The sequence below is a fragment of the Oncorhynchus kisutch genome, linkage group LG12 (assembly GCF_002021735.2).
Source record: "Oncorhynchus kisutch isolate 150728-3 linkage group LG12, Okis_V2, whole genome shotgun sequence".
NCBI lineage: Eukaryota > Metazoa > Chordata > Actinopteri > Salmoniformes > Salmonidae > Oncorhynchus > Oncorhynchus kisutch.
The window spans coordinates 4,676,894-4,690,814 of record NC_034185.2 but is presented as its reverse complement, the minus strand read 5'-3'; the positions used below and the strand labels follow the sequence as shown (position 1 = coordinate 4,690,814).

The following is a 13,921-nucleotide window of genomic DNA, read 5'->3' as shown; positions in this document are numbered from 1 at the left end:
TTCTCTTCTCTTCTCTTCTCTTCTCTTCTCCTTCTCTGCCCCTCCTCTCCTCTTATCTCCCCTCTCTGTACATCTGACAACCAGCTCTAAGGTCCCTCCACATTGCCCAGTATTAATGGCCCTCTCCTGTGCCAATGCTAAGACTGGTCAGGAGGATGGTTTAAACCATCCAAAAGGTTTAAACCATCCAGAAGGATGGTTTTAGTTTGATGAAGGGTTGATCCACATTATCACCCCCCCCTCTCTCTCCCCCACCCCTGTCTCTTCTTCTCTCTTCCCCTCAATCTATGTAAATCATCCCCCCTCTCTCTTCTTCTCTCTTCCGCTCAATCTATGTAAATCATCCCCCTCTCTCTTCTTCTCTCTTCCGCTCAATCTATGTAAATCATCCCCCTCTCTCTTCTTCTCTCTTCCGCTCAATCTATGTAAATCATCCCCCTCTCTCTTCTTCTCTCTTCCGCTCAATCTATGTAAATCATCCCCCTCTCTCTTCTTCTCTCTTCCGCTCAATCTATGTAAATCATCCCCCTCTCTATTCTTCTCTCTTCCGCTCAATCTATGTCAATCATCCCCCTCTCTCTTCTTCTCTCTTCCCCTCAATCTATGTCAATCATCCCCCTCTCTTCTCCTCTAATCATCCCCCTCTCTCTTCTTCTCTCTTCCCGCTCAATCTATGTAAATCATCCCCCTCTCCTCTTCTCCTCTAATCATCCCCCTCTCTCTTCTTCTCTCTTCCGCTCAATCTATGTAAATCATCCCCGTCTCTTTTCTTCTCTCTTCCACTCAACCTATGTAAATCATCCCTCCCTTTGAGGGCTGGATTCTGTGTATTTGAGGGATGAATTGTGTGTGTGCATGTGTAAGTGTGTGTTTGTGTAAATGATTGTGTGTATAATTGTGTCTCTGTATTTTTTTGTGTGTGTGTGTGTGTATCTTAATTGTGTGTATCCTAGGTTGTGAGAATCACCACAGGCCAGGCTTGAACAAGAGATGGAAAACAAACACTGAGTCTGTGGAAAGAAAAGAAAAGCTGACAACTGTAATCTAGAGGAGAGGAGAATAGAGGGGATAGAAAACAACTGTAATCTAGAGGAGAGGAGAATAGAGGGGATAGAAAACAACTGTAATCTAGAGTAGGAGGAGAATAGAGGGATAGAAAACAACTGTCATCTACAGTAGGAGATGAGAATAGAGGGGATAGAAAACAACTGTAATCTACAGTAGGAGATGAGAATAGAGGGGATAAAACAACTGTAATCTACAGTAGGAGATGAGAATAGAGGGATAGAAAACAACTGTAATCTACAGTAGGAGATGAGAATAGAGGGGATAGAAAACAACTGTAATCTACAGTAGGAGATGAGAATAGAGGGGATAGAAAACAACTGTAATCTACAGTAGGAGATGAGAATAGAGGGGATAGAAAACAACTGTAATCTACAGTAGGAGATGAGAATAGAGGGGATAGAAAACAACTGTAATGTACAGTAGGAGATGAGAATAGAGGGGATAGAAAACAACTGTAATCTACAGCAGGAGATGAGAATAGAGGGGATAGAAAACAACTGTAATCTACAGCAGGAGATGAGAATAGAGGGGATAGAAACAACTGTAATCTACAGTAGGAGATGAGAATAGAGGGGATAGAAACAACTGTAATCTACAGTAGGAGATGAGAATAGAGGGGATAGAAAACAACTAATCTACAGTAGGAGATGAGAATAGAGGGGATAGAAAACAACTGTAATCTACAGTAGGAGATGAGAATAGAGGGGATAGAAAACAACTGTAATCTACAGTAGGAGATGAGAATAGAGGGGATAGAAAACAACTGTAATGTACAGTAGGAGATGAGAATAGAGGGGATAGAAAACAACTGTAATCTACAGCAGGAGATGAGAATAGAGGGGATAGAAAACAACTGTAATCTACAGTAGGAGATGAGAATAGAGGGGATAGAAAACACCTGTAATCTACAGTAGGAGATGAGAATAGAGGGGATAGAAAACAACTGTAATCTACAGTAGGAGATGAGAATAGAGGGGATAGAAAACAACTGTAATCTAGAGTAGGATGAAAATAGAGGGGATAGAATGGAGGGGAGGGAGGAGAAACATCCTCAGCCTTGACAATTTAAACAAACATTTCCTTTAGTTGATATTTTCCACTCTCTTTCGCTCTCTCTCTTCTCTTCTCTTCTCTTCTCTTCTCTTCTCTTCTCTTCTCTTCTCTTCTCTTCTCTTCTCTTCTCTTTCTCTTCTCTTCTCTTCTTCTCTCCTCTCCTCTCTTCTCCTCTCTTCTCCTCTCCTCTCCTCTCCTCTCCTCTCCTCTCCTCTCCTCTCCTCTCCTCTCCTCTCCTCTCCTCTCCTCTCCTCTCCTCTCCTCTCCTCTCCTCTCCTCTCCTCTCCTCTCCTCTCCTCTCCTGTCCTCTCCTCTCCTCTCCTCTCCTCTCCTCTCCTCTCCTCTCCTCTCCTCTCCTCTCCTCTCCTGTCCTGTCCTCTCCTCTCCTCTCCTCTCCTCTCCTCTCCTCTCCTCTCCTCTCCTCTCCTCTCCTGTCCTCTCCTCTCCTCTCCTCTCCTGTCCTGTCCTGTCCTCTCCTGTCCTCTCCTGTCCTCTCCTGTCCTCTCCTGTCCTGTCCTCTCCTGTCCTCTCCGTACCTATGCATGCTGAAACCGATAAAAGGAATATGGCCCTCATCGGTTATTTGAGTCATAATGAATTCTGATGTTCAGTCTTCTGTTATTCAGGCTGGTTGTGGACTGAGTTCCCTGATGTTATTATATTAGTTCAAAAGGCTCTTCTCTCAGTGTGTGTTCGGTTGACTCATCATCAGGTCTGTCTGAAGTTGGAAGCAGAACCCCCCCCCCCCCAGGCTTAGGTAGGAATCAAAGCACTAGAATGATCGATCCTCTTCAGCACAGTCTCTTTGAACATCACACTCCAGAGGACACAATGCAGACCGCTGTATGATACTCGTGTATATGTGTGTGAGTGTGTGAGTGAGCGTGAGTGTGTGTGAGTGTGAGCGTGTGAGTGTGAGTGTGTGAGTGTGAGTGTGTGAGTGTGAGCGTGTGAGTGTGAGTGTGAGTGTGAGCGTGTGAGCGTGTGAGTGTGTGTGAGTGTGAGCGTGAGTGAGAGAGTGTGTGAGTGTGTGTGTGTGAGCGTGTGAGTGTGAGTGTGAGTGTGTGTGTGTGTATGTGTGTGTTTGTGTGTGTGTGTGAGTGTGAGTGTGAGTGTGTGTGTGTGTGTGTGTGTGTCCTCCTCCCCAACCGAAACAACCCTCTACAGTGCATCCACTCAAATTCACAAAAGATAAGATTCAGATCATTTATTCACATTTTTACTAAAAACAAAACTCCTTTCCTAGTTGACCTGGATTCCATTGTATTATATTATTATATACAGATGTGATGTAAATTCATGTGGATTGAGTATAATCTAGTCTTCCAACGTTTAGCACGGACTTGATATATATATATATATATCTTGTTGTTTTAAGGACATTACATCAAAAGTTGGATCAGCCTGTAGTGTGGTTTTCCACTTTAATTTTGAGTGTGACTCCAAATCCCGACCTCCATGGGTTGATACATTTAATTTCCATTGATCATTTTTGCGTGATTTTGTTGACAGCACATTCAACTATGTAAAGAAAAAAGTATTGAATAAGAATATTTCATTCATTCAGATCTAGGATGTGTTATTTTAGTGTTCCCTTTATTTTTTTGAGCAGTGTGTATATATTTACCCTCAAACAGGTAGATTCTTGGAAGTACCAGGTTTTTTTACCATCAAATCCACTTGTCCACTTGTCCTGCGCAATACTTGTGACACAGACAAGACGGGGTGGCAGGGTAGCCTAGTGGTTAGAGCGTTGGACTACTAACCGGAAGATTGCAAGTTCGAATCCCTGAGCTGACAAAGTACAGATCTGTTGTTCTGCCCCTGAACAGGCAGTTAACCCACTGTTCCTAAGCCGTCATTGAAAATAAGAATTTGTTCTTAACTGACTTGCCTGGTTAAATAAAGGTAACATTTTAATAAAAAATTAAATAGCTACTCAAATCCACTGTGTCACACGTTTTGATCTTATCAGCAGCATACATGTATTTAGGCCACGGCTTCCAACTTCTCCTCACTTCTCCAGTATATAAAACCGATACGTCACAGTGGGGTTATTATATGATATATTCGGGGTGTCTTGGGCATTGCTATTTGGGTCACGCTGCTCATCAGAGACGCAGCTAGAAACACTGAGATCCGAGGTTATCACACGCTTGTTGTTGGACAGAGGAGTTAACGACGGGCGGACGGACACACACACACCCACACACACACACACACACACACAGACACACACACACACACACACACACAGACACACACACAGATACACACACACACACACAGACACACACACAGACACACACACACAGACACAGACACACACACAGACACACACACACACAGACACACACACACACACACACACACACACACACACACACACACACACACACACACACACACACACAGACACACACAGACACACACACACACACACACACACACACACACACACACACACACACACACACACACACACACACATAGAGAAACATGAACCCGTACTATTCTCCCAGCAGAACTATAAAGCATTTGTTATTTATCTTTCTCTCTCTCTCATTCTGTCTCTTTCTCTCTGTTTCATGTGTATTAGACCCAAACACATTGGAAACAACAGGGCCTTGATGTGTGATGTAAAAGCAGTGGTGAACCCTTTAACAGCTTTATGGTGTGATGATGTTTGAGCACCAACAAAGTCATACGGTATTTAACCACTACCATCAACACATTACGGTATGCACCACAACCATCAACACATTACGGTATGCACCACAACCATCAACACATTACGGTATGCACCACAACCATTAACACATTACGGTATGCACCAGAACCATCAACACATTACGGTATGCACCACAACCATCAACACATTACGGTATGCACCACAACCATCAACACATTACGGTATGCACCACAACCTTCAACACATTACGGTATGCACCACAACCATCAACACATTACGGTATGCACCACAACCATCAACACATTACGGTATGCACCACAACCATCAACACATTACGGTATGCAACCACAACCATCAACACATTACGGTATGCACCACAACCATCAACACATTATGGTATGCACCACAACCATCAACACATTACGGTATGCACCACAACCATCAACACATTACGGTATGCACCACAACCATCAACACATTACGGTATGCACCACAACGATCAACACATTACGGTATGCACCACAACCATCAACACATTACGGTATGCACCACAACCATAAACACATTACGGTATGCACCACTACCATCAACATATTACGGTATGCACCACAACCATCAACACATTACGGTATGCACCACAACCATCAACACATTACCTTATTGAACCACAACCATCAACACATTACGGTATGCACCACAACCATCAACACATTACGGTATGCACCACAACCATCAACACATTACGGTATGCACCACAACCATCAACACATTACGGTATGCACCACAACCATCAACACATTACGGTATGCACCACAACCATCAACACATTACGGTATGCACCACAACCATCAACACATTACGGTATGCACCACAACCATCAACACATTACAGTATGCACCACAACCATCAACACATTACGGTATGCACCACAACCATCAACACATTACGGTATGCACCACAACCATCAACACATTACGGTATGCACCACAACCATCAACACATTACGGTATGCACCACAACCATCAACACATTACGGTATGCACCACAACCATCAACAGATTACGGTATGCACCACAACCATCAACACATTATGGTATGCACCACAACCATCAACACATTACGGTATGCACCACAACCATCAACACATTACGGTATGCACCACAACCATCAACACATTACGGTATGCACCACAACCATCAACACATTACGGTATGCACCACAACCATCAACACATTACCGTATTCTTCTGAACAGTCGGGAGTGTGAAATTCTGGCGAAATTTGATTTGATTTGATTTATCAGTGTGTGTGTATGAGTGTGAGTGTATCAGTGTGTGTGTGTTCGGTTTGTGCATGTGGCATGTCAGTGGAAAGGGTATTGAATAATAATTATTCCACATTGGACACTAATTGGGCTTCCAATGACATTGGTGTGTAGAATACAGTAGGCTGAGCAGAACAAGAGCTAGCTAGAACAGGCGGCAGGTAGCCTAGTGGTTAGGTTGTTAGATCGAATCCCAGAGCTGACGAGGTAAAAATCTTTCCTTCTGCCCCCTGAACAAGGCAGTTAAACCCACTGTTCCTAGGCCGTCATTGTAAATAAGAATTTGTTCTTAACTGACTTGCCTCGTTAAATAAAAAAAACAGAGTAGAACAGAGTTAGCTAGCTAGAGCAGAGTTAGCTAGCTAGAGCAGAGTAGAACAGAGTTAGCTAGCTATAGCAAAGTTAGCTAGCTAGAGTAGAGCAGAGTTAGCTAGCTAGAACAGAGTAGAACAAAGTTAGCTAGCTATAGCAAAGTTAGTTAGCTAGAGTAGAGCAGAGTTAGCTAGCTAGAACAGAGTAGAACAAAGTTAGCTAGCTAGAGCAGAGTAGAACAGAGTTAGTTAGCTAGGGCAGAGTTAGCTAGCTAGAGCAGAGTAGAACAGAGTTAGTTAGCTAGAGCAGAGTTAGCTAGCTAGAGCAGAGTAGAACAGAGTTAGCTAGCTATAGCAAAGTTAGCTAGCTAGAGTAGAGCAGAGTTAGCTAGCTAGAACAGAGTAGAACAAGTTAGCTAGCTATAGCAAAGTTAGTTAGCTAGAGTAGAGCAGAGTTAGCTAGCTAGAACAGAGTAGAACAAAGTTAGCTAGCTAGAGCAGAGTAGAACAGAGTTAGCTAGCTAGAGCAGAGTAGAACAGAGTTAGTTAGCTAGAGCAGAGTTAGCTAGCTAGAGCAGAGTAGAACAGAGTTAGCTAGCTATAGCAAAGTTAGCTAGCTAGAGTAGAGCAGAGTTAGCTAGCTAGAACAGAGTAGAACAAGTTAGCTAGCTATAGCAAAGTTAGTTAGCTAGAGTAGAGCAGAGTTAGCTAGCTAGAACAGAGTAGAACAAAGTTAGCTAGCTAGAGCAGAGTAGAACAGAGTTAGTTAGCTAGAGCAGAGTTAGCTAGCTAGAGCAGAGTAGAACAGAGTTAGCTAGCTAGAGCAAAGTTAGCTAGCTAGAGCAGAGTTAGCTAGCTAGAACAGAGTTAGCTAGCTATAGCAAAGTTAGCTAGCTAGAGCAGAGTAGAACAGAGTTAGCTAGCTAGAGCAGAGTAGAACAGAGTTAGCTAGCTAGAACAGAGTTAGCTAGCTAGAACAGAGTTAGCTAACTAGAACAGAGTAGAACAGAGCAGAGTTAGCTAGCTAGAGCAGAGTAGAGCAGAGTTAGCTAGCTAGAACAGAGTTAGCTAACTAGAACAGAGTAGAACCGAGCAGAGTTAGCTACCCAGACTGTTCTGTCTTTGGTCAGACAGAACAGAGCTAACTAGGTAGCTAGAGCCGCTCTCAGCAGGCAAGTCACACAGCATCTGAAACATCGGAGTACAATCAACTGACCTTTATGGCACCCGCATATGAATTCAAAACTCACTATCATACCACAACAAGAATATTGTTTTGCCTTCTTACCAGTTTGGATTGAAAAGGAATGATCATGTAAATGGTCACGGATGATAAATGATCATCACCCCATGAAACCAAACAGTAAACGTGGACATTTTGTTAGGTCAAACCTGTTCTCTACACACTGACCTGTCTCCTGAGTTGAAGCCTGACTCCAGCTCTAGGTTACGGCCTGGTTAGGCCAACCTGCATAAAGCCTCAACTGGATTGAAAAAATAGGAAAATACAATTAGAAAGAAAACAGTGTGGTTATGACTGGCTGCTATGACAACAGAAATCAGTGTGGTTATGACTGGCTGCTATGACAACAGAAAACAGTGTGGTTATGACTGGCTGCTATGACAACAGAAAACAGTGTGGTTATGACTGGCTGCTATGACAACAGATAACAGTGTGGTTATGACTGGCTGCTATGACAACAGATAACAGTGTGGTTATGACTGGCTGCTATGACAACAGAAAACAGTGTGGTTATGACTGGCTGCTATGACAACAGAAAACAGTGTGGTTATGACTGGCTGCTATGACAACAGAAAACAGTGTGGTTATGACTGGCTGCTATGACAACAGAAAACAGTGTGGTTATGACTGGCTGCTATGACAACAGAAAACAGTGTGGTTATGACTGGCTGCTATGACAACAGAAAACAGTGTGGTTATGACTGGCTGCTATGACAACAGAAAACAGTGTGGTTATGACTGGCTGCTATGACAACAGATAACAGTGTGGTTATGACTGGCTGCTATGACAACAGAAAACAGTGTGGTTATGACTGGCTGCTATGACAACAGATAACAGTGTGGTTATGACTGGCTGCTATGACAACAGAAAACAGTGTGGTTATGACTGGCTGCTATGACAACAGATAACAGTGTGGTTATGACTGGCTGCTATGACAACAGATAACAGTGTGGTTATGACTGGCTGCTATGACAACAGAAAACAGTGTGGTTATGACTCCAACCTGCACGCTGGCTGCTTTGACAACAGAAAACAGTGTGGTTATGACTCCAACCTGCACGCTGGCTGCTATGACAACAGAAAACAGTGTGGTTATGACTCCAACCTGCACGCTGGCTGCTATGACAACAGAAAACAGTGTGGTTATGACTCCAACCTGCACGCTGGCTGCTATGACAACAGATAACAGTGTGGTTATGACTCCAACCTGCACGCTGGCTGCTATGACAACAGAAAACAGTGTGGTTATGACTCCAACCTGCACGCTGGCTGCTATGACAACAGATAACAGTGTGGTTATGACTCCAACCTGCACGCTGGCTGCTATGACAACCTGCACGCTGGCTGCTATGACAACAGAAAACAGTGTGGCTTATGATTCCAACCTGCACGCTGGCTGCTATGACAACAGAAAACAGTGTGGTTATGACTGGCTGCTATGACGACAGAAAACAGTGTGGTTATGACTCCAACCTGCACGCTGGCTGCTATGACAACAGAAAACAGTGTGGTTATGACTGGCTGCTATGACTACAGGGTTTATATAAAGCCAGGATACTATGAAAGGAGAGGGTCAAACACTGTCTCTGTTGTCTACTTAATATACACAGCTATTATCTATCCAAAGCCTTTGCGTGTGCATGTGATACCTCCAGCACTCTGCATAAGGAAGCCATCTTAGGTTTGAGTCCCAAATGGCACCCTATTCCCTATGGGCTCTCTGGTCAAAAGTAGTGCACTATAAAGGGAATAGGGTGCCATTTGGGAAGCATATTGGATCAATACCACTCCCTGTAGCTTCCTATAGTCCACTGAAAGAAGAAAGAGCTAATGTAGTGCACTATATAGGGAATGGTTCTCTGGTCTAAAGTAGGGCACTATATAGGGAATAGGGTGCCATTTGGGAAGCATGTTGGATCAATACCGCTCCCTGTAGCTTCCTATAGTCCACTGAAAGAAGAAAGAGCTAATGATTTCACTATGTCTGCATTCAAAATGGCAAAAAATTCCCTTTGGAGCCAATAGGGCCCTGGTCTAAAGTAGTGCACTATTTAGGGAATAGGGCCCTGGTCTAAAGTAGTGCACTACGTAGGGAATAGGGCTCTGGTCTAAAGTAGTGCACTACGTAGGGAGTAGGGCTCTGGTCTATAGTAGTGCACTACATAGGGAATAGGGGTCTGGTCTAAAGTAGTGCTACGTAGGGAATAGGGCTCTGGTCTAAAGTAGTGCACTACGTAGGGAGTAGGGCTCTGGTCTATAGTAGTTCACTACATAGGGAGTAGGGCCCTGGTCTAAAGTAGTGCACTATATAGGGAATAGGGCTCTGGTCTAAAGTAGTGCACTATATAGGGAGTAGGGTCCTGGTCTAAAGTAGTGCACTACGTAGGGAGTAGGGTGACATTTGGGACATGTGTTGTATGGACCAGTGGGAAGATGTCAACGGTCATCCTATAGAATGCTTTAGTGAGCTTTGTTAAGACTGAAGGCCAGCCATTCACCTTGGCCTTTAGATAGGCCTTTAGAACCAACCACTCACCATGGCCTTTAGAACCAGCCACTCACCATGGCCTTTAGATAGGCCTTTAGAACCAGCCATTCACCTTGGCCTTTAGAACCAGCCATTCACCTTGGCCTTTAGAACCAGCCATTCACCTTGGCCTTTAGAACCAGCCATTCACCTTGGCCTTTAGAACCACCCATTCACCTTGGCCTTTAGAACCAGCCATTCACCATGGCCTTTAGAACCAGCCATTCACCTTGGCCTTTAGAACCAGCCATTCACCATGGCCTTTAGAACCAGCCATTCACCTTGGCCTTTAGAACCAGCCATTCACCTTGGCCTTTAGAACCAGCCATTCACCTTGGCCTTTAGAACCAGCCATTCACCTTGGCCTTTAGATAGGCCTTTAGAACCAGCCATTCACTGTGGCCTTTAGAACCAGCCATTCACCTTGGCCTTTAGAACCAACCATTCACCATGGCCTTTAGAACCAGCCATTCACCATGGCCTTTAGAACCAGCCATTCACCATGGCTTTTAGAACCAACCACTCACCATGGCCTTTAGAACCAACCACTCACCTTGGCCTTTAGAACCAACCATTCACATTGGCCTTTAGAACCAACCATTCACATTGGCCTTTAGAACCAACCACTCACCATGGCCTTTAGAACCAACCACTCACCATGGCCTTTAGAACCAACCACTCACCATGGCCTTTAGAACCAACCACTCACCATGGCCTTTAGAACCAAACACTCACCATGGCCTTTAGAACCAGCCACTCACCATGGCCTTTAGAACCAACCACTCACTGTGGCCTTTAGAACAAACCACTCACCATGGCCTTTAGAACCAACCACTCACTGTGGCCTTTAGAATCAACCACTCACTGTGGCCTTTAGAACCAGCCACTCGTCGTGGCCTTTAGAACCAACCACTCACCATGGCCTTTAGAACCAACCACTCACCATGGCCTTTAGAACCAGCCACTCACCATGGCCTTTAGAACCAACCACTCACCATGGCCTTTAGAACCAACCACTCACTGTGGCCTTTAGAACCAACCACTCACCATGGCCTTTAGAACCAGCCACTCACCATGGCCTTTAGAACCAACCACTCACCATGGCCTTTAGAACCAGCCACTCACCATGGCCTTTAGAACCAACCACTCACTGTGGCCTTTAGAACCAACCACTCACTGTGGCCTTTAGAACCAACCACTCACCATGGCCTTTAGAACCAGCCACTCACCATGGCCTTTAGAACCAGCCACTCACCATGGCCTTTAGAACCAACCACTCACTGTGGCCTTTAGAACCAACCACTCACCATGGCCTTTAGAACCAACCACTCACTGTGGCCTTTAGAACCAACCACTCACTGTGGCCTTTAGAACCAACCACTCACCATGGCCTTTAGAACCAGCCACTCACCATGGCCTTTAGAACCAGCCACTCACCATGGCCTTTAGAACCAACCACTCACTGTGGCCTTTAGAACCAGCCACTCACCATGGCCTTTAGAACCAACCACTCACTGTGGCCTTTAGAACCAACCACTCACCATGGCCTTTAGAACCAGCCACTCACCATGGCCTTTAGAACCAGCCACTCACCATGGCCTTTAGAACCAACCACTCACCATGGCCTTTAGAACCAGCCACTCACCATGGCCTTTAGAACCAACCACTCACTGTGGCCTTTAGAACCAGCCACTCACCATGGCCTTTAGAACCAACCACTCACTGTGGCCTTTAGAACCAACCACTCACCATGGCCTTTAGAACCAGCCACTCACCATGACCTTTAGAACCAGCCACTCACCGTTACTTTCCGTTGATTTGCTGCATGACAATAGGTTTTCTGAAAGTTGAATATACATTTTTCCCATAGACCAGGTATACAAGTTATGCATGCCAGGATCAGTAATGTAGTTGATATTGTTTTGAACATGTCGTCAATAAACTGTTAATCTTTGCTTTTGTTTTGTTGGCTGTTGTTCAAACTGGGGTGATAATGAGTTACACAGTGCTGATCTTGGATCAGGTTTGCCTTTTAGATCTCAATTAAAACGATTATATAGACAGGGGGGAACCTGATCCCAGCACTCTTACTCCTAGATACATAAGGCCCCTGGGCACCAATAATGATTAACTGGCAATGAATTAATTTCTTTCTAAGCCCCCTTCAGAGGTTTTAGAGATTTGACAAGATAGCATAAGATTTAGTAATGAGGTTTTAAGACTGTAAAGCTTTAGTGATTTGTTCAGTTATTTTCTTCTCTGCTCTGTGATAGTCAGATTTTCGTCCCAAATGGCACCCTAATCACTATAAGGCCCTGGTCAAAAGTAGTGTACTATATAGAAAACAGGGTGGCATTTGTGAAACAGGGTGGCATTTGGGATGCCACCCTCTTTGGTCCATCTGTGATCTATGGCCTACTTAATATTCATGACTTCCCCTTCACACCCTGCTGTGATTGGCCTGCTGTTCGTCCCGTATGAACCAGGTTAGGAAGAGCAGTAGTGGAGTTACTAGTTTAAAACTCATCCTATATCTGTCTCTCTCTAACTGTGATGGATGGCATTGGGGTCTGTAGGCCAGAGATAGATGAGGATACAATATACGTTCATTGCAAATCAAATTATCATGGAAAATGTTTAAAAAAATGTCATATCAACCTTCTTTATGGTGGAGATAATGTGTAAATGTTCAATGAATTGATCGTCACCAATGGATATCTCTCTCTTCTCCATTGAACTATACTGTATGTGTAGCCAGGGGAGGGTGTGTCTATACCCTAGGCCCCATTGGTTGATGGGAGTTGTATTGTTCTCCCCTCCTGCAGAATCTCCTACTGTACTGCAGATAAAACCCAGGACAAAGTGTTTGCCTACGTCTCCCAGATTCAGTTGGACGAGACCCTCGAGTGCCACGCCTTCCTCTGTCACAAGAAGAAGATCGTAAGTGACAAGTGGGGCACTAGTTCAAAACACTTTTCGCTTTCCGTCTCTGTTGATAACTTTTGATAATCAACCCGAGACACATGCCTGAATATTTCAGAATGAAACACGGATTAAAGTAATTTAATGTCGTTAATTTTAATTTCTATTTAATTTAATTTAATTTTTCTATTTAATTTAATTTCTATCTTTATACGTCGTTAGGGAAACACGAGAAGTTTCCAATCCAAAACAATTCTCACTTTAGAAGTTTACATCTGAAATGACGATGGTGTCTGGCTCCATCTTGTGGTACTGTAGATGCTTGCAAACCACAATCAAATTATGTTATACAGTATGTCTCTGTTCTGTGGTTTGTCAGGCCCAAGCTGTGACTCTCACCGTAGCCCAGGCCTTCACAGTAGCTCTGGACCTGTGGGAGATTGCTCAAGAAGGTGAGTACTAACTCTAACCGTAGCCCAGGCCTTCACAGTAGCTCTGGACCTGTGGGAGATTGCTCAGGAAGGTGAGTACTAACTCTAACCGTAGCCCAGGCCTTCACAGTAGCTCTGGACCTGTGGGAGATTGCTCAAGAAGGTGAGTACTAACTCTAACCGTAGCCCAGGCCTTCACAGTAGCTCTGGACCTGTGGGAGATTGCTCAGGAAGGTGAGTACTAACTCTAACCGTAGCCCAGGCCTTCACAGTAGCTCTGGACCTGTGGGAGATTGCTCAGGAAGGTGAGTACTAACTCTAACCGTAGCCCAGGCCTTCACAGTAGCTCT

At 44.4% G+C, this 13,921-nt stretch overlaps 1 protein-coding gene across 1 annotated transcript in view; it reads left to right on the top strand.

Moving 5' to 3' along the window:
• LOC109881472 (low density lipoprotein receptor adapter protein 1) overlaps positions 1 to 13,921 on the top strand; it is a 93,068-nt gene that overhangs the window by 45,624 nt on the left and 33,523 nt on the right. Inside the window, exons 4-5 of the mRNA XM_031836749.1 lie at positions 13,044 to 13,158; positions 13,520 to 13,592. Coding sequence (XP_031692609.1) covers positions 13,044 to 13,158; positions 13,520 to 13,592 — 188 coding nt within the window. The remainder of the gene's footprint in view (positions 1 to 13,043; positions 13,159 to 13,519; positions 13,593 to 13,921) is intronic.